This window comes from Drosophila mauritiana, chromosome 3R, assembly GCF_004382145.1.
Source record: "Drosophila mauritiana strain mau12 chromosome 3R, ASM438214v1, whole genome shotgun sequence".
NCBI classification, from domain to species: domain Eukaryota; kingdom Metazoa; phylum Arthropoda; class Insecta; order Diptera; family Drosophilidae; genus Drosophila; species Drosophila mauritiana.
This window is the reverse complement of record NC_046670.1, coordinates 23,948,391-23,970,853: the sequence shown is the minus strand read 5'-3', so window position 1 is coordinate 23,970,853 and position 22,463 is coordinate 23,948,391. Positions and strand designations below refer to the sequence as shown.

The 22,463-nt window shown below is 44.1% G+C and overlaps 6 protein-coding genes across 21 annotated transcripts in view; 2 read left to right on the top strand and 4 right to left on the bottom strand.

Moving 5' to 3' along the window:
- Positions 1 to 637: 637 nt before the first annotated feature.
- On the top strand, positions 638 to 5,531 carry LOC117144664 (protein spaetzle). Of its 15 annotated transcripts, none has more exons than XM_033309970.1 (8): positions 638 to 1,524; positions 3,153 to 3,290; positions 3,449 to 3,526; positions 3,734 to 3,889; positions 3,953 to 4,010; positions 4,155 to 4,509; positions 4,577 to 4,805; positions 5,276 to 5,531. In XM_033309970.1, exons 1-7 carry the CDS (start codon positions 1,459 to 1,461, stop codon positions 4,752 to 4,754), a joined length of 1,029 nt encoding a protein of 342 aa, XP_033165861.1. In that variant the 5' UTR covers positions 638 to 1,458; the 3' UTR covers positions 4,755 to 4,805; positions 5,276 to 5,531. The 15 variants fall into 15 exon arrangements, with proteins under 15 accessions (XP_033165861.1, XP_033165858.1, XP_033165865.1 ...); XM_033309967.1 differs by having other exon boundaries at positions 4,128 to 4,509; XM_033309974.1 differs by lacking the exon at positions 3,734 to 3,889.
- On the bottom strand, positions 4,801 to 5,138 carry LOC117144665. Its single transcript, XM_033309982.1, has one exon. The coding sequence runs from the start codon at positions 5,036 to 5,038 to the stop codon at positions 4,910 to 4,912; it is 129 nt and encodes a 42-aa protein (XP_033165873.1). The 5' UTR covers positions 5,039 to 5,138; the 3' UTR covers positions 4,801 to 4,909.
- A 1,290-nt stretch (positions 5,532 to 6,821) lies between the features above and the next one.
- Positions 6,822 to 12,618, top strand: LOC117143228 (endothelin-converting enzyme homolog). The gene is made up of 9 exons (XM_033307777.1): positions 6,822 to 7,320; positions 9,062 to 9,221; positions 9,284 to 9,378; positions 9,443 to 10,016; positions 10,080 to 10,362; positions 10,428 to 11,259; positions 11,487 to 11,535; positions 11,695 to 11,893; positions 11,975 to 12,618. The coding sequence occupies exons 1-9, from the start codon at positions 7,209 to 7,211 to the stop codon at positions 12,317 to 12,319; spliced, it is 2,649 nt and encodes an 882-aa protein (XP_033163668.1). The 5' UTR covers positions 6,822 to 7,208; the 3' UTR covers positions 12,320 to 12,618.
- Positions 7,414 to 8,425, bottom strand: LOC117143239. The gene has a single exon (XM_033307790.1). It carries the CDS (start codon positions 8,355 to 8,357, stop codon positions 7,806 to 7,808), a length of 552 nt encoding a protein of 183 aa, XP_033163681.1. The 5' UTR covers positions 8,358 to 8,425; the 3' UTR covers positions 7,414 to 7,805.
- Positions 12,619 to 12,763: 145 nt separating the features above from the next.
- Positions 12,764 to 22,463, bottom strand: part of LOC117143230 (RYamide receptor) — a 52,519-nt gene continuing 42,819 nt past the window's right edge. Inside the window, exons 5-8 of one of the 2 annotated variants that reach the window (XM_033307780.1) lie at positions 13,778 to 13,846; positions 13,417 to 13,721; positions 13,074 to 13,165; positions 12,764 to 12,903 (exon numbers count right to left, since the gene is read on the bottom strand). In XM_033307780.1, coding sequence (XP_033163671.1) covers positions 12,776 to 12,903; positions 13,074 to 13,165; positions 13,417 to 13,721; positions 13,778 to 13,846 — 594 coding nt within the window. In that variant the 3' untranslated portion in view covers positions 12,764 to 12,775. The remainder of the gene's footprint in view (positions 12,904 to 13,073; positions 13,166 to 13,416; positions 13,722 to 13,777; positions 13,847 to 22,463) is intronic. The other variant, XM_033307781.1, reaches the window with a different exon arrangement.
- LOC117143238 (serine, glycine and glutamine-rich protein) lies at positions 19,732 to 21,513 on the bottom strand. Its single transcript, XM_033307788.1, has 3 exons — positions 21,407 to 21,513; positions 20,874 to 21,299; positions 19,732 to 20,810 (listed from the first exon to the last, which is right to left on the bottom strand). Exons 2-3 carry the CDS (start codon positions 21,193 to 21,195, stop codon positions 20,284 to 20,286), a joined length of 849 nt encoding a protein of 282 aa, XP_033163679.1. The 5' UTR covers positions 21,196 to 21,299; positions 21,407 to 21,513; the 3' UTR covers positions 19,732 to 20,283.

Sequence of the window (22,463 nt, the reverse complement as noted above, 5' to 3'; positions counted from 1 at the left end):
GCATATAACAAAGCTCTGACTTTAAGGCATCCAAACATTATTTTTCGTAATATTTTGTTTTTTCACAAATTTTGCGATAACGAAGCTAATTTTTGGTGTAAAATGCCACACTCAAACGATATGTACATTTTATAAAAAACTTTACGGCAACTATGCTGAGATTAGGATGAATGAAATGTTTGCAACGGAAAAGTTCTGGAAAGTATTTTGGACCTTATGTGATATAATGGTATAATTGAGGGTTGTATAAATTTTGGTTTACATTTCGATATTACTCATAAAGCAACAGTGATTTATATTTGGTTCAACCACTAATATAAACCTCTTTCCGGGATCTTAGTCATTGTGGAGTACGTTACTTTTCTCCAAGTGTAAGATGATTCAGATATTTCCGACTGGTAAAGTTTTTCGTGAAGCAGGCGCAATTATGGTAGTAGCACCGCTCCGAGTCAGCTGTGATAAAATCGCTGTCCGCTCGCCCAGACGTCCCGCTCTCTCTGCCCATCCCGCTTCCGCCGCCTCCGCCCGGCGACTCGCTCGCGCTCAGCGCCCGCTCTCGCTCGCACTCTCGCAAGCTAGCTTAAAGCTGCACTTAAGCACCGAGCAATTGTTTGGCGGAGCAGCCGAGCTCCAGTTTTCATTTCAGTTGCCTCCCAGACGTGCGCTCTCGCTGTCGTGTGTTCTCGATCGCGAGAAATCGAAATCGCAATCGCTGTCGAAATCGAGCTTGGTTAATGCTTAACACTCTGCATGCCCGGGAGATATGGTGAAACTCTCGATCTGATCGGAAAATCCCAGCGCGCGTCGCTATAAACACACCCAAGATCGGTGGCAGATGGTATCGGGTTTGAGGTCCATAAAAGCGCATTCATCTCGCGCTTTTCGTGTCACTCAAAGCCGGCGCACAGAGCCGAAAAGTTCAACAAGACCCACAGATCCTGCGATCAGCTAACTTGGACAAGCCAAGCCAAATCGGTTATAAACAATATCAATATCATCAGAGCAACCAAATCGAAGCGATCCGAAAACGGTTCCACTAAAGCGGCGAGAGCGAAACTAAAGTGAAAAGCAAACCGACTAATTGAAGTGTCTGTCTGTGTCTCGCAAACGTGCAAAGGAAACAAACAAAACGGAATAGCCACCGCCGCGCAAAATATTTATAAATAAATAGCAGGCAACAGTAACAACAGCTACCAGTATAAAGGCCCGGCATTAACATTTAGTCGTGCCAGTTTGTTTATTTTTTATATACGCAAAGCCCATAAAAAGATCACTAAAAACAACAGCAGCGCCGCTTTAATAACAAAGTTGTAGAAATAAGAAAATTTTTATTTTATATAAGGCGCCACCGATTCGCCAATCACCTGCTAAATACTATTACTAATCCCCGACGCAGACGTTCGCCGTCCGCAGAATCTATATAGTTACAAACCCAATTGATTAAACCAGAGGTCGAGTATGATGACGCCCATGTGGATATCGCTATTCAAAGTCCTGCTGCTGCTGTCCGCCTTCGTGGGCATGGTGAGAAGTTTTACAAATTTCAAGACAGTCGAACCTCCATAAGGGAAACTTGCAAATTTAGTTTATTAATTTATTCCAAAGCTATATAATCCGATTAAAGGTTAAAGTGTCCTTAAGCTAACAAATTCGTTGTCTTCTTTTGACAAGAACTTAAGATCTTAAGACTCCAGAACTTGATTTCTTTTTTGTTTGAAACAGGTGCGCTCGCTTGTTCCAGTTATGAAAGTTCGACTGTGTTTCTGTTTTTCTGTTCCGTGTTAATCTATGCTTAACATAACTGTCATTTCATTGCAATATATATTGGGCTATGGGCTTTTTAGCTATTAAGACTTATTTTAGATTTTCCGTTGTTGTTCTAGCAGTTCCATTAGTCGAAGGGCAGTTTCAAGTTTAAATTTAGCCAGAGGAGACTGGAAAACCTGTTCGCATTGCCAGCGGCAGGTTATGTGCAATTTTCATTCTCTATGTGATAAATGCACATCATAGGCATTACAATAATATTAATTTGACACAAACAATGCCAGACATTCTGCACACGACTTTGGATGTAATTTACTGCCGGACAAATAATATGATGATCTCTGTGAGAAAAGCAATTAGTCCGTAATAGTGATGGCGTCGAGTGTTAGAAAATCCGTTTGAAAAGCGCCCGAGAACGTTAGTCTTTCCGGTTTTTCGCGAATTCCGCAGCGAACCGGTTCTAAAGATCGCTTTCAGTTCTAGCTAAGTTCCAATGGGTTCACGGAAAACCTAAAACTGTGATGGAAAAACGATCCAATGTTTGCCTTAGTTGACTCTACGCCAAACACTGATGAACGCGTTTAAAAAAAGGTTGATTGCTAATTGATTGTCGGGCTTGGGAAAAAACATTTTCGAGAAATCGCAAAAGTTCTCAGGCAATCAAGTTTAGATGGGTTATGGGTTGGCACCTAAAAGCGGGTTTTCTACGTGCTCGTCGAGACCCAATTTTAATTTGGGTAAATTCTGTTGACTCTATTCGAGAAATTAAGCATAATAAAAAGTCTTGACAAGATTAGGGGCTATTATCAAGGCTTAATTATGCCACTGCATATATGTATGTATATACCATACGAATATTTTAGAGAGTAGCACTCAAAGTGCTGATAAGTCTAAAAACTCGCCAAGCTATCTGGATATTTTGGGTCCTCAGATTATCAGTTATATATTTAACTTTCCGGTTGGATTATGTTTATTTTTATTCAGGATCGGCTTGCCTTTAGATTTGTCAATTATTCCAGTCTTCACTACTTGCGCTGATAACAAAATTATTTGTGATCTGTCCCTCTTCCGATCTTAAGTTGCTAAGCTAGAGGCAACGCTCGCGGGGATTATCAACTCTGATTTTGGGCTCTGGCTGTTGTTATATGTATATAGGTTCGGGTCCTAACTCAACGGAACTATAGAATGGGAATGGCGAGAGAAAACTGCGCCTGCCCGGAAAACAGCTGTTCAAACCTTTCAAATACGCAAATGTAGTGCCCGACAATAGAGAGAGAGAAGTCTGGGTTGACAAACAAACGAGCCCGAGCACCGACCCACGAATATATACTCCGTTGTCTTGGCAATGTTGATGAACCGCAAACAAAACTCTCACCTGTATCTTTCAGATAGTTTATATCAAAATCGAATTAACGAAGCGAGACGAGGCCGAGGTGAGGGCAGCGAAAACAGAGGCAGACTATAAGGCCCTTTTGGCTATCATGAAGAATGACGAACCCGGAGAGTCATCATCTTATCACTTACAGGTGTGAGCACAGTGTCCCCGAGTGTCCCGAAACAGACCCAGTTGTATCGTTATGCTTAATACCTTAATAGCCCTAATGTGTTTGTGGTGTGGTCAAAACTTCTCAACCGAGACTAAAGTCTATTGTCTTGTCTTTTTATTTCGCCATTTTTGCTACAGTACGAGCCCAAGGAATATGATGGTATCATCAAAGAGATTTTTACAGTAAACAATGATAAGGGAGTTGTCCTCTTTAATGTAAGTGTATACATAGGCAAATGCATGATTTCTTTGTAAAATTCGTGTTTGATGTGAAACGCGCTGCTTTCTTATAACTACTCTTCACCCTATATTGCATCCCCATTTCACTGCTCATTTGGTATCTTATTGGGTTGTGTGTTGTCTCTGTGCTTCCTTTTTTGCCATTTGGCTAAAGACTAACGCGAGTTAATTCTACCCGTACAGACGACCGCGGACAGTGCACCCTTCATGCCCATACCCACCCAGCACGACGATCTGCCCCAGAAACAGAAACAGAACCAGAATCAATCCCCGATACCCGAAACGAACCGCCATTACCATCAGTATCACAGCCTGATCCAACCAGATCAGTACTTCAAAGTGCAGCGCTCCCCGAATGGAAAGCTGAATCTGGTCTTTAACGATACGTTCGTATCTTTGCAGAGGACGGACACGGAGGTGCAATCCGAGCAGCCGACACCCCCCCGACATCCATCGGATAGTAAGTACTAAGTATATTAGCTCAGTTACATTCGATACCCGAACATGCCTTACAACTAACTACTAAATCGATCCCATACTCACTGGCCAACTGCCTTTGGCTCTTGCCTAATTTTAGCCTTTGTCTTCCCCGATTCCCCCATAGCCAAGTATCGGCCACCACAATCGCCACCGCGTCCGCTGAGGAATGACACCAAGGAGCGTAATCCCTGCGCCAAGGATGAAAGCCAACACCTTAGGAACTTCTGCACGAATGTGGACGACTATCCGGACCTTTCAGGCCTCACACAGAAGCTGAAAAACAACTTTGCCAAGTTCTTTAGCAATGATCTTCAGCCCACGGATGTGAGCTCTCGCGTTGGTGGCTCAGACGAGCGATTCCTTTGCAGGAGCATCAGGAAGCTGGTGTACCCAAAGAAGGGCATGCGGGCGGACGACACCTGGCAGTTCATTGTCAATAACGATGAGTACAAACAGGCCATCCAGATCGAGGAGTGCGAGTAAGTTATACATTGAACCTATGATATATTCCATTAGCCTTGCTAATTGCCAAACCTTCACTTCCAGAGGAGCGGACCAACCCTGTGACTTCGCCGCCAACTTTCCGCAGAGCTACAATCCCATCTGCAAGCAGCACTACACACAGCAGACCCTGGCCAGCATCACGAGCGATGGCGAACTGGACGTGGTGCAGCATTCCTTCAAGATCCCCTCCTGCTGCAAGTGCGCGTTGAAGACTGGGTGATTCTGGAAAATGGGATTCTCCAGTCGAGGGCTGCGACAATGTGATATTGAGGTGAGGCCACGATTTATTCGTACATTAAATTTGAAAAATAGGTACAGAACAGAAACGACTGACTACCAATAAGTAGAGGATTTCAATGAATCCATGAGAACGCTTCACTTGACCAACTTGCGCAGGGTCCAGCCGACGGCGTAGAATCCCACCAGCTTCAGGGCCATTCCCTTGCTTTCAGCCTTCACCAAATGCTTAAACTTGTTCTCGAAATTGCCAACGACGCGATCCATCGGAATGAGATAGTATAATGTCTGCAATTCACTAGTTTGGAAAATAGGTTCGAATGCGGATTTTCGAACTGTGCTTTAGCAAGTATTGTACTTTAATTCAAGAATAATGTTTCTTGTGATTAGAAGAGTCAAACTTTTCAGACTGAGACTACAACGCTAAATATATACACAGCATCAGTGACATTATTTCCTTGTTAACTAGACCAAATATATAAATTGTATCTCTTTTTTTTGCAGCATGAAGTTTCACCCACCACAGAATGGCAGGCCAAACTGATCAGGGGTCGTTGATTTATTCTATAATCTGCTGAATCCACACATAGACTAATGTGCATATTAATTTAGAGCTTTAAGTCGAGTCACTGTAACCACATTCGTGTCATATATTCATTTTTGGCTTCCTCGTCTAATGCCTAAGCTAGAAATGCAAGTAATTAGTCCTAGAATACAAACAAAACAAAACAAAACACAAAACACAAAAAAAAAAAAGACAGATAGAAATAACGATTTGAAAAATGTATGTTAAAAAAAGATAATGTATAATAAATGTATGCAAGTACATGCCAGCAAAGTAAAGTTCTTTGAACCCATCAGCGAGTACCTGGTGGACAATTTATTTGCTTATTAACAATAATTCGGTTCGCCCCGCTGCGCAAACCAATTACACCCTAGTGAGTGTAAACACATTGCCCCAAAGGGGTGGCTTTCACCGGCAAAAGGATAACATGCATCGCCTTCGGCTTCCTGGCGCTGGAGTTTCCAACTGACAGCGGGGCGTATGCGCGATGTGTCTTGAGGTGCTGGCGCTGGCACATGTGGAAATCAATAGTATTTATCGATTCCCAGACACAATAAACTATGTCAAAGTTAGGCCGAACAATGCGAATGCTTGTGGATTCGTTGTGGGCGGGCAAAGTGCCGCAATTTAATTACTATTATTAGGTATCCTTTCCCGTTTGGCCAAATCCAGTGTCGTGCCCTGGTCGATTGGGCATTGGCCAGGGTCATCAATCATGCACTTCCCCAACAGCCACACACACCCGCGTCCATATCAATTAGCAACTATCCATATATCTCCGACCGCCGATTTTATACATGTATACTCGTAGAGTTTGGGTTGCCCTTTGTAATGTACTTTTTCTCATTACGCCACTGGCTCCGTTGCGCGGATTGTGGTCACTTGGCGTCCCTTCGTGTTCTGTTCTGATTCACTGTGGAAATACACTGGAACTTGTATCCGAACGCTGCATACCTCAGATTAGTACCCTAATCACTTAGCAATAGTAGCCAGATTCCACGACAAAGGTGCACGTTTAATACATAATCACAGTCGGCGTTTACACATCTGTATTTTAAGTACGCCTGCGTTATCGGCGCTAATTACTTTTAAATCATTTGTTAAGTAATGCACCATATATTATATTGCTGTATATTAGCTACAAACCATTTCACGAAACGGAGCGACCCCAGCCATGATGGATACAATGGAACTACAAACAAGGATATGGACAACATGCAGGACAGTCAGACAGTGTCGGCGTTTCTGGGTGGGAATGGAGATGGGCTAGTGGGTCGCATTGGCGGCTCGTAATTGCCGCAGCACATTTGCATGGCCGAAGGAGTTAATGGGGGTTGCCTGATTTGTTTGTTGGTAGTACTATTGCCATTGCCAGCCAGCCAGCCAGCCAGCCAGCCAGCCAGCCGTGTTGTTGTTATTCGGTTGCTGGCTGTTTGGTATAAATACGTTCTGTTGACGACGCCCGGGCTCCAATACGCCGGTAGTCGCTGCTTTAGACCAGTCACCCGCTGCACTGGCTCCACTTCGAGTCGATTTTTCCAGAGTTCTAGCTCCAGCTCTCGTTTCGGCCCCACATAATGCCAAATTATGCAACTGCCTACTGTTGGCAGTAGCGGTGAAAAAAGGCAAACATTCCGGCTAATGAGCAAACGATAAAACCGATAAACCGTTTCCACTTGGTCGCCAACTATTCCCTGCTTCAGCGCAACATGTGGGCGCTGTGACGTGCATTCGGATAAGGCTCATCACCCGGCGGCTCATTGATATGCCCCGAAGTGTCTAGGAAAATCACCGGCACACTGCGTTAAAAGAGCAGAAAAATCACACGCAATATGCAATAATCAGGGGCTTTCCACTGGACTGACTCATGACATGACTATGGAGGATCGCAATCGCATCTGGACGACGGGCAACATTAACCATGGCTTCTTTGGCGACAATCTGCAGCAGCAGCCGTTGCCCCTGCAGAGATTGCAGACGCCAGGTAAGTGCCTTTTGTTGTAAGAATTAAAAGATTATATGAACATATATTAAAAGGATTTTATTTGAAATAACTTTTGCCCGTTGCAACAAGATAGATTCACCTTGAAATTAAATTTTCGAAATCTTGTGCAGTGAAGTTAGGAACGGCATTCTTGGCAACAAATACTAGTTAAAAAAGCCAATTAGCAAAAGGTGACTTTCAGTCTTGTTTTAATGTATAACTAAAAATCTGTTTTAGATTACTTGTAAAAATTTGTTAACTCACTTTAGGATTTTCCTTTATTGCTAAATGCATTCGTTACTAAATGAGTCATGTTCGTTTTTTAAACGTATGTGGATGTTCATATACATATCGAGTATAATAAGGCAATTTATGGTACTGGAATCTGCCTAATAACCAATTTAAATCGTCAACCGCAAATCCGTATGTCATGGAACTCAGAAAATGACTAAACCGATTTACAATGTGTGACGCGTAGATGCAATCTACCGGAACCACCCATCGTAAATCGATCCGAAACTTTTGTTTCTTATAGAGGCTAGCCATTTAAAGGCCCATTTGGGAGTTCCGAGCATTGCGGCTTTACTCGTATCCTCATCGTCAATGGGTTGAAGGGTTGCGATATCGTCATCTGTTGCATATTCGGAATTTGCCACGCTGATTCCGTCCTCTTCTGACTGATCCACAGCATTAACGGTATCATCTTCTTCTGGGAGAGAATCGGATGTTTTGGGCTTTCGAATCCTTTTTGATTTTACCGTCACCTCTTGGTTAATTCTCTGATTGATCCTAGCCAGTTTTGTGAACAGCATAATGCGATCGTGCATGATGAAACCGACCACCATTAGAGCCACCACCATGAAGACCAAGCAGTCTATAAGGCTCGAAATCATTCTATAGGGTCTACCAATCCTGGCCTCGAAACTGGCAGCCTCCTTGAAGATCTCAATGGTATTGTACACATCGTCGGCCATGCCAAAGAGATTTGTCTCTATTTGAGATGTATTGAACATCAGCACGGATAGAGAACGAAACATTTGTAATGGGTTATTATTTTGGAATTTTGTTTTTTTTACAATTATGTGCTACCTAACGATTACATCTGACAAAGGACGAAAAGCTATATGATTGCAAAACAAATATTTATAGACCCCTATAATACCCTCCGTTCTAAAAGTGTGCAAACATGTAAATGACCGGGATTAGGTGTTTGAACGGAGAAGCCTTTACTGTCCCTATTTTCCATGCAAATTTGAGATCGGTTCGTGGGGCTTAATGGGCTTTAATATTTTAAAATGGGTTAAACTGCTGCCGGACACGCGAAATGTTTTGGGGCCGTTGAACCGGACGTTGTCACCAGTTTCAAACGCTTGTTGTCTTCGACTTGGAGTGTATGCAGGTCCGCATTCGCAGGACGTTGCCAGTGACAGGTGTATGCATTAGCCAGGCGATTAGGGACACCCCCAGGAATGGGATCACCTGTCCTATGACGACAGAGACAGAAAAATGCGCCAGATCAAGATAACGGGGTATACACGAACATTGAAAAGCGGTGGGTGGTATGGGTGTTGGGGGCACAAACACAATTGACAACGTTCGACTAATTAGTGTTAATAAAACGTATCTTTGTGTATCTGCCATCGATTGAAATCCCTTTCTCAAATCTAATTGAGCTTGGCCAGAGACCAATTAGTACTCAGTGTGGGCACTGTAATCAAAGATTGTTGAATCCCGATTACAGGTAACCTCAGCCTTCTTTCGGCACCGATTCGAGCCAATGGCAGTGGCAATGGAAACGCAACTGCCAATGGACATGGACAGAATTCGGCCACGGAGAGTGCGAATGGAAAGCAGCTGCCATACGAGCCCATACCCCCAAACTTAATTGGCATACAATCCAAGTAAGTGTCTCCCCTCACAGTTATTAACCATTGTCTAAACTTCTAATGGCCATTGTCCCAAGGTTTCGTCGGAGTTATTACCACAAAGTGGTGCTTGGCGGACTGCTAGCCCTTGTAATCATTCTGCTGATAGCAATCATAGTCGTAAGCCTAGGCCGTACGTATTTTTAAGCACTATTAGTACAAATAAAATTGAAACTTACTCTTGCGCTATATCCCAGTTAAGAAATCCAGCTCGATTTGCCGGAGCAAGGAGTGCATCCGCACAGCGGCCAGCCTCATCTATGCGATGGACGAGCAGACTGATCCCTGCGAGGACTTTTACCAATTCACCTGCGGCAGGTGGGCCAACGAGCATCCGCGTCCGGACTCGGTGACCTCGAACGATTGGTTCCGGGAGCGTCAGGCGCACATAATGCGTGTGGTCCGCGAGTTCCTCCGCTCGAATATCACCAAATCGGAACCGGAAGCTGTGGGCAAGGCCAAGACTATGTACAGAGCCTGCATGGATACCAAGTTGCTGGACAAGCGGGATCTGGAGCCGCTGATCAACTATCTGCTGCGTTTTGGACTACCCGTTCTGCCCTCCGCCTTAAATCTCACCCTGGGAAGTGGTTCCAAATATGCCACAGAGGCAGCCAATGTCAAATACAACTGGCTGCAGACCATTGTTTCCATTAAGCAACACCTCACCATGGACCTCATCATAGGATTCGATGTCTTTCCGGATCCCTTCAACCGCACCATCAACCGCATTGCCCTGGGAACTCCAGAGACTGATTCGGCGTTTCCCTTGTGAGTAACAAAAATGGCTTTATGAATAAGTTCGATTTATAAAGTAACTTGAATAACTTTTAGCAACAACGACGACTCCCACAAAATGCTCCGTAAGATCCATCGCAAGACCATTTTTATGCAGAACAGCGATGATGAGGACGACAGCGAGGAGGACAGGGAGAGCGAGGAGGAGGAGGCAGCCAAGCAGACCAGCACGGGAATGACAGCCTATCTGCACTACGTCCGGAAAGTGATCGAAAAGTATCTGCTCTACGTGGATCCGAATGTTAACCAGGAGGAGGCCACTCTGGGCATCACAGAGTTGGTCAAACAGGGCGTTCGAGTAGCAAGGAAGGTGCATGAGGTAGGTATATGATAAAGGCACACCTTTATATAATTTAATTAAAAAATATTTCATAAATTATTAAGTTGAAAGAGGAGGCCGAAAACATGACCAAGCCGTCGAAGAACCCGGCAGATGACATTGTCTACATCACCCTGCAGGATCTGCAGAACCAAACTGACAAGAACATAGCACCCAAGACACTGCCCATCTGGGTTCGTTACATGGAATTGATTCTAAAGGGAACCCGCCACGCCGGCAATGTCCACATGACCCAGAATCTGACAATAATAACCAGCCAGGCGGACATCACGTATTTGCAGAACATTGTGGAGTATCTTGACGACATTCCAGCCTCCCACATCGAATCATACCTGTTTTTGAGCACCATCGAGGAGCTGGTCCTGCACACATCGAGTTCAATGCGATTGCTCCACTCGGAGTACATGCGGGTGGCCATTGGAACAGAGGGCAGCACGCCGAGATCCCTCTACTGCGCCAATGGAGTAAACAGCTTACTTGGAATGGCAGTGAGCTATGTCCTGGCCGACGCTGACTTTACCAAGGAAAAGCTGCCTAAAGTTGAGCGGATGCTGAGTGATATACGACGCTCCTTCGATCGCCTGGTGAAGTCCACCTCGTGGATGGATGCGGCTACCAAGCGGAAGACCATTCAAAAGTCAGCTGAGATGAAGAGCTTTATCGGATTTCCCCCTTGGCTGCGAAATGCCAGCGTGTTAAATGCCTATTACGAGGGTGCGGAGGTGAATGCCAGCACCCACCTGGAGAACCTCATGGACTTCGTCCACTGGCAGATGATGGACAAACTGAACGAAATGGATAAGCCGGAGCCCATTGGCTGGGCCACTTCCCCTTCGAATGTGAATGCGTTTCATACGTTTCAATCGAATGCAATCAGTAAGTGCACTTTAAGAAAATACCACTGAAAGTTTAGAAAACAATTGAATACATTTTAACAATTATACAAAGTTTTTGCTTGAATTGGGTTTACTAAGTCTGACCACAGAGTAATGTAAATAAATCAAGATTGTTTGACGACTTTCTGAACTTCAGTGGTGTTGTGAATGAGTGTGGACAACACTTACTTGTGGAGTGCCTAATCCTGACACTATCTTCTTTTGCAGCTGTGCCCATTGCCATTCTGCAATACCCGTTTTACGACCTTGGCCTAGAGTAAGTTCGCCGAGGAATAGCACTAAGCACTAAAAACCGAGCACTGAGCACACAGATAGCCGAGCAAACAGACACCCAGGCACGTACCCGCACCCGCACCTAGCACTAATACCCTCCTGGAATGGCCCTAACCCGTGTGTTGGTCTGTGTCCTCGGCAGGGCGCTCAATTACGGCTCGATTGGAACCATCCTGGGCCACGAACTCACACATGGCTTCGACGACAGCGGCCGGAGATTCGACCGCGCAGGAAACATGGTCGAGTGGTGGTCAAATAGGACCATCGACGAGTATGTCAATCGCACCGAGTGCTTTGTGGAACAATATAGCCGCTACCACCTCGCGGACATTGATGAATATGTGAGTACATGTGGCAAATTATAGGGAAACGTTGCTTATGAATAATTTAAATTTTTCGTAATATATAATTCCTGATTTCAGATTGATGGCGAACTGACGTTGGGCGAGAATATCGCAGACAACGGCGGAATGCGGGAGGCCTATTACGCGTACCGCCTCTACGTGAAGGAAGTTGGCCGCGAGCGTTCCAAGTTGCCCGGCTTGGAGCACTATTCCCACGAGCAGCTCTTCTTCATCTCGTTTGGGAATCTGTGGTGTGAGACCTACACGCCGGCAGCATCGCGATACGCACTCAGCGATTCCCATTGCCCGGGACAGATGCGTTTGCGTGGAGTGCTCTCGAACTCGGAGGAGTTTGCCAGAACCTTCAAATGCGCCCGAGGAACGCCCATGAATCCCGACCAGCCCAAGTGCCGCATTTGGTAGTGGGTGTGCTCGACGAACAAGCAATTGCAACAGGAACAGTCAAGTGATTTTTCTACCCGTTTGTACTTAAGCTAGCCATATGATTAGATCAAATATACAGGTGTCTTTTGCACGGTTCTGGATGCTGGCGCAATAAACTTAATGGTAAAGCGCTTCTCAATCGAAACCCTCCGAGCTCGCAGCTCATAAGTAGGCTACGTTTTAATTGTATTAGCTAAGAGAGTTCATTGTTCATTGCATCATTTTGGGCTTAATGGAAACTTGCTACTTACGATCAAAAATACTTGCATGTGAATATTGTATATACTTTTAATTAATTACTTTTAATATACTTTCATTAAAATTACATTGAGTTGACACTTACAATACAGGTTAAAAGATTCGGACACGCACACATATACACTCAACAAAATGGGCAATTCGATCTTTGGTTGGTTGGTTCACGTTGATTCGCACTTAAAACTCGGTGCTTCTGTTTGCTTCTGTTCCACCTGAGCTCCCCGATCGCCGCACCGGTGAATCAGTTTTATTTTTTGATATGGCAGCTACCGCAGTGGTGACGTCTCGACGCACGATAATGGGTTCTAGTTTATTAGAGGTGTAACGAGTAGGAGAACATGCATATGTATTAATATTATATTAATTTGCGGATGGAAAATGGAATGCATTTTGCAGGACATTCGATATGCCATATTCAATTATTACTTGGTATTTTTGTATCTGCAAAAATGCATCTAAAGAATTCAGAACTTACCGCTCGCAAAGATCTCGCTCGTGGCTTTCGACGAGCGCTGATGTACGTGGTGGATGTGTTCATTCGATTGAGGGGAAGTGCTGGACCCGTTCCTTTGTTTTCGCCAGTTGTGCGTGTAAACGAGAGGATAATGTTAGAAAATTATTTAAAATATAAAGCTAGTGAACGGGAAGAGATGCAGTTTGGTACTAGTCATGCGGTAGCGTGTTTGTGTGCTTGATAATTGGCATGCAAGGCTAAGGACTATGGATTCCAGATGATCGCCAACTGGCATTCAATGAATCAAAATCGCAACCATACGAATACGAAAACGGAAACGGATACTTAATGAAGGATCTTGCACCTAATGCTTATTTTGGGTTTCCGGAGTAGGGCATCGCCGACTTGGCGATGGTACTTCGTGGTCATCTCACCGGAAGTTGCGTTCATGCGATCGGCGCCGCTCCGCAGAAAACGATTCAGGCAGCAGCAGCGACGCAGGCCCGGCATACGGTGCATCAGCTGGACGAATCCGCTCCTGAAACGGGCGTTCATGTAGCAGTAGATGATTGGGTTGTAGCAGCAGTGCGACATGGCCAGCCAGTGGAACGCAAACCACACATACGGCAGAGCATCCCAGTGGACGAACTCCTCGTCGTTCAGCAATAGCTATAGAATATGATTCGAGTGAATTGTTGATTTTTCACCGGAAACGAAGAACCAACCTGCAAAATATTAAAGGGCAGCCAGCAGCTGGTAAACACAACCACAACCGTCAGCATCATCTTGACCATCTGCAAGTGAAGAGGAGGGGAGATTAATTTAAGGACACTGAATGTCAAAATCTATTTATAGGACTACCGCGGTCGTGAAGCTTTTTTATGACTCAACGACCTTGACCTTCGTTTTCCCAGACTGTTAAGCCGTAAAATCTGTTGTTTGTGTTTCCCACCATAAAACATAAAAGCACCCAGTTCAATTTTATTTATATAGACTCCCCTTTGTGGTCTATTGCAACATATTTTCAACGTAGCATCATGAGGTTTAGGAAATATGAAATATGGTTGCCTGGCAAGCAAATTTGACATTTGTGTAGCCTACTTTTAGACTGCGAAAACTTTCCCCTTTCCATGCAAAAGACATCATACATTTTACTTTCTATTTGACACGCAAGTTACCTATAAAACTTTCGCTCTGTTTGAGTTTTATTTTTCCATTCCGTGAACGGAAAAACCTCATATTTTAAGGATATCCTAAATCATTTCTTTAGGTGGCTTTAATATCACATATACTATAAAAGTTGCCCAATTCAGAGGAGTTTGGATTGTTTTTCTGCAAGCAGATACAATCGACCTGAAACCGAATTGCGAATATGGTGGCTTAGTTTACTTTAACGATGAACTCAGTGGCCACGTCTCTTTAACGTGACCACCTGAATAAAAAACTAGACATAAAGTTTTACTGCCTGAAACAAAGGCATGATAAAGATCTTAGGTTCAGTTTGCACATCTAAGGTCTCTTACACTAAAAAAAAATTATTTAGATAGCAAAAAAGGTATTTCGAAGCCTCATAATATAAAATGCTTTAGCTAATTATGCGAAAATGGCTTCCAAGGATTTTTTAAACTGAATTATGTACATCTTTAATTCTTTTTCTTTTAAGTTTTGTTAACAAGACAGACAGATAAAGCCTGTTGATGCAAAGAGCAATAAACGAATCAATTGCGAAGTCAGAGATGAGTTCTTAAAAGGCAGACTTGCAAGGATATAAATTGAATCATATTTGCATGCAAATATTATGGCATAATCGGCGGGTAATGGGACTAAAAATGGAGTCTTGCTCAATAGCAGGGGATTATGAACTGAATCCAATGTCGTTGTGGATGTGAATCTCGGTCTCCGACAATTTTCTGATGTCAGATGGGTGCATTTGGCGGCAGTTTTCCGCTGGGCCAGCTGGTAGTTGCATTTTATGAACCCGCCAAGTCGTTTTATTGGCCGCCTTTGTTGTCGGTCGATTCTCCCATTTCAGATGCAGTTTCCCGTTCCAGTCTACAGCTAAGCTGGGCAAACTGAACGAGTGCTCAACGCGGCCATTTGATTCGCTTTAATGGCTCGTTAGTTGGCCATCCAGCCGGGGAGTGTTAACAATGTCAACATTAAGTATACGCCGCGTTGTTGGACGTCAAGGCAGCAAGACGAGGAGCAAACAGAGTGCGCCCAAGCAAGCTCGTAATGAATGTTTATACAAATATGTTCATGCTGTTTTTCCCCTTGACGCCTGGACACGCGTCTCCGCCAGCTGTGACCTTTGGCCCCAACATGTGTCCGCAGACGGATGAACTCTGGCATCAACTTTCCCTAACCCCACACTGGAACAAAAAGAGTTTTTTTAAATGTGATTATTTCTTTAAAAACTAAGGCTGTAAAGTTGATTTTTTTCTAGTGCACTCGTCGACTGTGGGCGGAAACTGCAACATCATCTGGCGTCTGGAGAAGTCTTTATGCCTCGGCCGACTGAAGTGCTGACTCTCCACCCATATGTCATATGTGCCGGCTATATTTTCAGCGCCTGCGGCTCCAGTTTCATCTTTATTTTGGCAGTTTGTTTTGGCCACCTGAGCGTGACAGTTCCATGACTTAATTGCCGGCTGCGGAGGCTGCCGGCATTAGCTGCAATCACAAGGCACTTGGCTTTTTCGGTGATTTGTTTTGGTTTTGAACCGGTTGCTGGATATGGCTGAGTCCGCCCATCAAAGTTTATGCCGCGTCTGGGCTTACATAAAAAATGAGCTCATGTTTGCGGCTCAGTACAGCCGTGTTGTAATTCATCAAAATGTTTTCGGATTCACACCCACAAAATCAAAGCGGGCAGCTTTTGGAACTGGGCCATCAAAGTCTTAGGCTGACAAATGAGCTTGGATCCGGCGAGTCTGCTTCAATGAGGTAGAAAGTGAGGGCTCCATTTCGAGTGGAATAGAAAGGTTGTGATGAGGTACCAAGCGGACTTTATTCCAGTTCCTTTCTCCAAAGTAATTCACTAATTAAATTACTGGACACGTCCGTCTCAGGCAAATTCTAGGTACTTTTAGTTGAGTTTATTAATGAAGTGTTGCTTGGGCAAGCTCTCATATAAGAATAGATAATTAATCTTGTAAATATGTTCTCCTTTCAAAATAAAATCCCTAAAGGCATAACTTCGATATCCAAGCTTTCTACGGCGCGTATTTTTTTTTGCGCTTTGCCAGATTTAAGTAATTTCCGGATGCTATTAATGCTATTAAAGTAAACAACAAAAAAGGCGTGTTAACGTTTTTTTCTATCTGCTTAGCCTAATGACATTGAAAGTGAATGGAGAGTAAGCCACACAGTTTGCTGAAAATTAAAAGCAGAAAATTATATTCACAACGCTGCACAATGGAAATCTCTCTTTTGCGTGGGAGTAGAAAACCGGGTCCTAAAAAAAATGTGAAATAAAATAATAACAACCGCGAACGGAAACTGGATCAATAAAAGCGTAGAGCACCAATTTTTGAAGCTTACAACCATTAATCAATCCATTTCACTTATCGATTAGCTCGTGCCCCAAGTTATCTTGACCAATTCCCGGTAATAACAACTGACCCCTGGGCACCCGCATGTCTTACGATGTGGTAATTGAACCAGCTTTTAATTGCCTAGCAATTGCGAAAGTGCCAGAAAAAAAAGAAGCCAAGTTGGTAATAGTTTTGGTAATTTAAAAGCCACAACCCGAAAATCAGTCTAGGTGCGCGCCCAACTCTTAAGTTGTTATCCGTGAAATGGCCAAAATCAAACGGTCATTAAACATTTCGCTCGGCCGACGGCCAAAACTAATCAGCAACTAATTTACACGGCAAATTACAGCACAAGTTTACAAAGTGTTGTTTAACATTGGAATTCAATTTGAATGAATTATTTTAAGGCCCAAGATGACTTTTATTACAATTTTATTTCAGCAAAGCTATCAAAGGGTTGTGGATGCTTTTTATTTATAATAACTTTAGTGGAGCAACTCAAAAGTTAAGGAGCTGCGCTTTTACGTTTTCCTAAACTTGTGAACAAAATAAATTGGTTGCAATAAGCAAATGACCACAACAAAAAACCGTAAAAACCCGTAAAGTCATAAAAAATAATCCAATGAAATAATAAAAGAAAGCAAAACACGAAATGGGAGTAAACTGGGTGGAGTGCCAAATGGACTTTTGTTTGCTGCAATTATAGGCTTTGCGATTTATAGTCCAAGGAATAAGGCTTTTCCTGGAGATTTTTCCTTTAGGAAAATGAATGCTACATTAAGCCATATTAGACGATAAAACCAACTTAAGTCAAAGACAGGAATATTTTGACGGATTTTGAGGAAAACTGTGCTTTGTTGGGTTCGTGACCTCCTACTTTTTCTTTTACGACCTACATGCATACATTATAATTAACCCAACGCCTTCGTTAGGTAGGGGGCGTGGCAGGAATACGCACATTTAATTATAGCACCAAAGTGTCATAAACCTTTCAGCGTTGTCAATTAAAAGAGGACACCGAATGTGCTATTCAGTCTCCTTTTTTTTGCCTTTGACCTTTCGCAAGTGTTTCAACTGCGATTTATTGTGGGCGTGTTAAAAAAAAGAACTCAAACAAGAGGAAACATCACGCCCACCGGATGAACAGTAAAGGTCATGAAAATGTTGGCTTGGCCCACAGCATACATATCATATATATTTTTTCTGGCTGTGAGGAGGAATGTTCGTCGGTTATGATAAAATAATGTATTTTCCAGTCAGTGTCCGTTGAACAAATCTCTTTATGTTTGCTTTGCGTTCTTGGACAAATTGAAATTTAAAGATTTTATTTTCCTCATAAATTGTATTTTCATACCGCCACGTACATATATTTATTTTGGGCTATTTTAAAAGCTCATTCATTCGCATTATTATGAATTTTGGCTTTTGGGTTCTTCAGGATATAAAAAGTTTGACTTAAGCTAACACTGCAATAAGAATTTCACATCATCTGCATTATTCTATGTTTTGAAAAGGGGTCATGTATATGGAAATTATTGTTGTTTAAAGTGCAAATGACAGTTGGTAAGTAAGCAAAGGGATATTTCCATCGAAAAGGAAAGTGCACAAATGTGCAACTAAAGAAACTTTTCAAATTTCCCAACTGCAAGCGGTCATGTCCGGTTTTTGGGCAGGATCTATACATGTTCAATTCATTGGCCACTTCATCGTTTTTTCCGGCCAATTGCCCACTTGCAAAGCCCTGTTTATGGTCGCTTTGTTACACAGCATGTCCTCTTTTGGCCAGTTTGCCAGCCGGGCAACACGTTCCCTTGTTTACGAGCAAACTAGGAAAATCCGGGCAAAAAAAATGCCTCACGTGTGGCTAACAGAATTAATTAGGCTTATTGAAGAAGCTCTTGCTACCAAACTATACTTTCACTTAGAACGTTCTAATACCTATACTAAACTATATTGAATATTAAATAAAAAGCTTTACGAGCTTTTCTTAAATTCATATTTGATTTGTGAGAGGCTTTCAAACAAATCCAGCAAAATGTGTGCCGCAGGGCGACGCTTTGTATGACGGATTGCCATTGATTGCGCGGCCAAAAGCCGTTGGCAAACCTATAGTCATGGTAAAAACAACAGCAGCAGTTCATTTTTGGCCCAGACAGGCGGAAGCGAAGCATATGCCAGTGAAATATGAGGCTGGGAACAAAGGCACACCGAATTGAACTGAGCCCCCTGTAAAAAATAGACGAAAATATATGGTTAACCCGTTTGGGTGATATATTTGAATGCCACCCCTTTAGATAACTTCGATTTTACATGTTTGTTAGCAAAAAATATGTACATATTTTATATATTTAATGTATAAATTGATTGTTGTACCCACGAGAGATGAATATTTATGTAAGCCCCGGTTTTTGTAAACAAGCCTGAGAGCGTAATTACAAAATTAAATTCATCTGAATTATCTTAATTATTGCAATATAAAGTAGGCTGATATGGGTTAAAGGTAGCAGCAACAATCGCGATGAAGTGAAAGTACTAGAGTTTGGCGAAAATGAGGGAAAGAAGCTCGGCCGGCAATGACAATGCCAAGCTGTCTGTATACTTAAGGCATTAAACATTGTGAGATTAAAAAAATAAACAGAAATTCACAAAGAAAATGGAGCAAAGGCAAATTGGAGGGTTTCAAAGCAGTTGGTAATGAGAGGGGAAAAACCGGAGCAACAGTTTGTCATGAACAAACTTCAGGCGAACGATCTTCCTGCCCTTTTCCCGAAAACTTGTAATAATATAAAAAACAACTTTTCGCGATTGTGCAACTGGAGCCACTAAAACAGTTTTAAAGTTTTGGCACGCTTTCCACCGCAACTTAGCTGAATGTTTAAATGAAAACTTGGCCAAGAAACGATTCAAATTAATTATAAGGATATAAATTGGTGGTCAATCCACAGAAATGAGTAAAATCTATCAAAAAAGAAAACCGAAGTAAGGAATTAACTTTTAATTAGTTTAATTAACTGCCCCAGAGAGCAACTAGCCCTTTTTAGAGCTTAATTAGTTTGGGGAAAATTATCAGCTAAGTAGTTTCCTTGGCTACTAAGTACCATTTAGCATAGTGTAAAATAAAAATATCTTAGTGTTTTTTTTTCGTAATTTTGTCACCGTTGTTTTTTTATTTGTGCATAACGTACTTAAGCCTAGTATAATTAAAGTATATGTATTTATATGTATGGAGCAAGTCAGGCCCCGCTAAATCATCTTCTGCTACAAATCATCATCATCATCATTCGCTCTTCCGGGCGCCAGATGAGGTTCCCATCCAAGGAACCCGCACTTGTCGCCCATTAGCTAATAGAATTTTTCAGGCAGGGCTGAAGGTTAGACGCTAATTCAGTTGAAGGTGAAAAATGTACAGATGCAAAAAGGTGGATAGTGAGAGTGAGTGGAAACGGAAGGATGGAAACGTATTATGTACAAAAGTCGTGGGCGAAAGCGCCGCCCCCTTGTTGAAAAGGAGTGATGCAAGTCTGAGATAATTCAGGGACACATGGTGGTCGAAGATCGTGAGGTGGTTAATGTGATGTGGATGATGTGGTACTCAAATGAGAGAGTTTGGGGGCGTGTCAACGACAGGACTAGTCAGCAGCTTGGGCCGAGTTCGAAGTTCGCAATTTTGAGTTCACGATGGGTTGAAGATCCATTTAGTAGGGTCCGGACTTTCCAGGTGGTCCGTAGTTGCTGGACGGGGCCGAGATGGAGCCGCTGTCTCCACCAGTGAAGCCACCATCGCCGCCAGAGGAGTAACCATTGCCGGTGTTGGTCTGGGTGAAGCCACCAGTGGAGCCGGAGATTCCTCCAGAAATGCCGCTGGAATCCTTCTGGGTCTTGTACTTGATGAAGTACACCTCGGGCTTCGATGGCTGCGTGGGTGCGGGCGTGGGGATGACAATGTCCTGCTGATCCTCGGGCTTCTTCACCAGCACGTAGACCAGAGTCTTCTCCTCGTTCTGAGGCTGCAGGGGAATGACCGGAGCCTGGTACGATGGTGGCGATGGGGCCTTGATGAAGATGATCTTGTAGTGCTTCTGGGACTGGCCAATGGGCAGGTTAGGGCGCTGGCGCACTTCTTCCTGCTCTGGTGGTGGCACGTGCACGTAGATGTGCTTCTGCACCAAGGTGGTGCCACCACCACCACCGCCGCCGCCTCCGAATCCGCCAATGCTGCCACCTGTGGGTGAATAACATTATGTTTTGTTAAATTGAGATTACAGTCGCAAGTGAGGCCACGCACCTCCGCCGAATCCTCCGCCGGAGCCGCCTCCGAATCCACCGCCAAATCCACCGCCTCCGCCTCCACCACCGCCGCTGCTGAAGCCACCGCCTCCGCCGCTGCTGAATCCTCCTCCGCCGCTGCTACCGCCGAATCCACCACCGAATCCTCCGCCGGAACCGCCGCCGAAGCCGCCGCTGGAGCCACCTCCGAATCCACCGCCAATGCCACCGCCGGAGCCGCCGCCAGAACCACCGCCGCCACCAGGACGGTTGTAGTTGTATCCGGCTTCAGGACGCGCGGCGGCCAGCGCCAGGCAGGACATTAGGATGAAGGCTTTCATGGCTGAACAATCACGGGTTATGGATACTAGATGGGGATTCACGGCTTTTTCGTTCACAACGCACACACTTTAGCACTCGTCACTATGTCACAGTAATCCTCGGTCTGTGGTTTTGTGTAGATGCAATGATTTTTTGTTTTTGGGAAGAACAGAAACAAGACGGGGATTCAGTTATACGGTTTGGGTTAACTCAAAGCTTTAAGTGCCTCACGTTGCTATATCCTCGGATTGCACTCGGCTGCTGTTTATTAGACCAAATCAAATGCTTCACTGACGAACCACTGCAGCCGCATCACCAATTTATACAGAAATCCAGCCAGATGCACAGCACCACTACCACAACATCAGCAGTTGTTGTAACTGCGAGAGGGTCTCCGTTTCGGCTTGGGTTTTTCGTATTTTGTTTTTTGGTGATGGTGATGATGATGCGACTTTGCTTTCTGGGCACTGCGCATGCGTGGCGAGCAGGCCAATAATGAGGCGCTGTCTTGGCCATCTGTCTGTGTCTCTGTCTGCAAAAGTATCTGTATCTTTAACTCGCAGCTTACTTGTATCTGTGGGGTTACCGTCTGCCTGTCTGTGTGGGATGGCAAGTGAAACCGAAATTACCGCACAATCAACTTATTACAGCACCGCCGATTTCCCGCTGTCGGATGTGGATGTGCTGGAGAGCACTCTCTCTCTCTCTTCGAGCTCCTCGTTTTGGCCACAAATTTTGGCCAAGTCGAGACCCAGTGTCGTGCACTTTCGCTCTCATCGCCGCTGGGCTGCCGCTGCTTTTGCCGCTGCTGGGTTAAAACCGATCCCTCACTTCAGCGTCAGCTGGCCTGGCGAACGGAGGCTTTTCTGGGGTTCGAATTTGGAAATTTTCTGCACGCTTCTGCTCTCAACGAAAGTGAAAATCGTAGGAAAACTCCCGATGCGCTCGCAGTCTCTCCACTCTGCAAACAATGGCAATTTCGAATATAATTTGATGTCTGTCTGCGGATCTCTGGGCTGCCTTTGTGTTTTCTTTTCTAGGGGGGCCCAATTTCCCTGCCCCCCTCGCACGACAAATGCGAATACGTGCCATGATGGATGAGATGACTGACTGAATGAGTGTGATTGTGATTGTGACTGCGAGTGTGTGTAAGTGTGCCACTGTGCGAGTGCTGCGATCCGTAGATTCTCCGTATAGATAACGATAAAACTGGGTTGGCCGTGTCTGGTGTGCGAAAGTAATTGCCAGGCGGGATGGTATTTATTGTCAGACATCCTTGGCGTTCGAG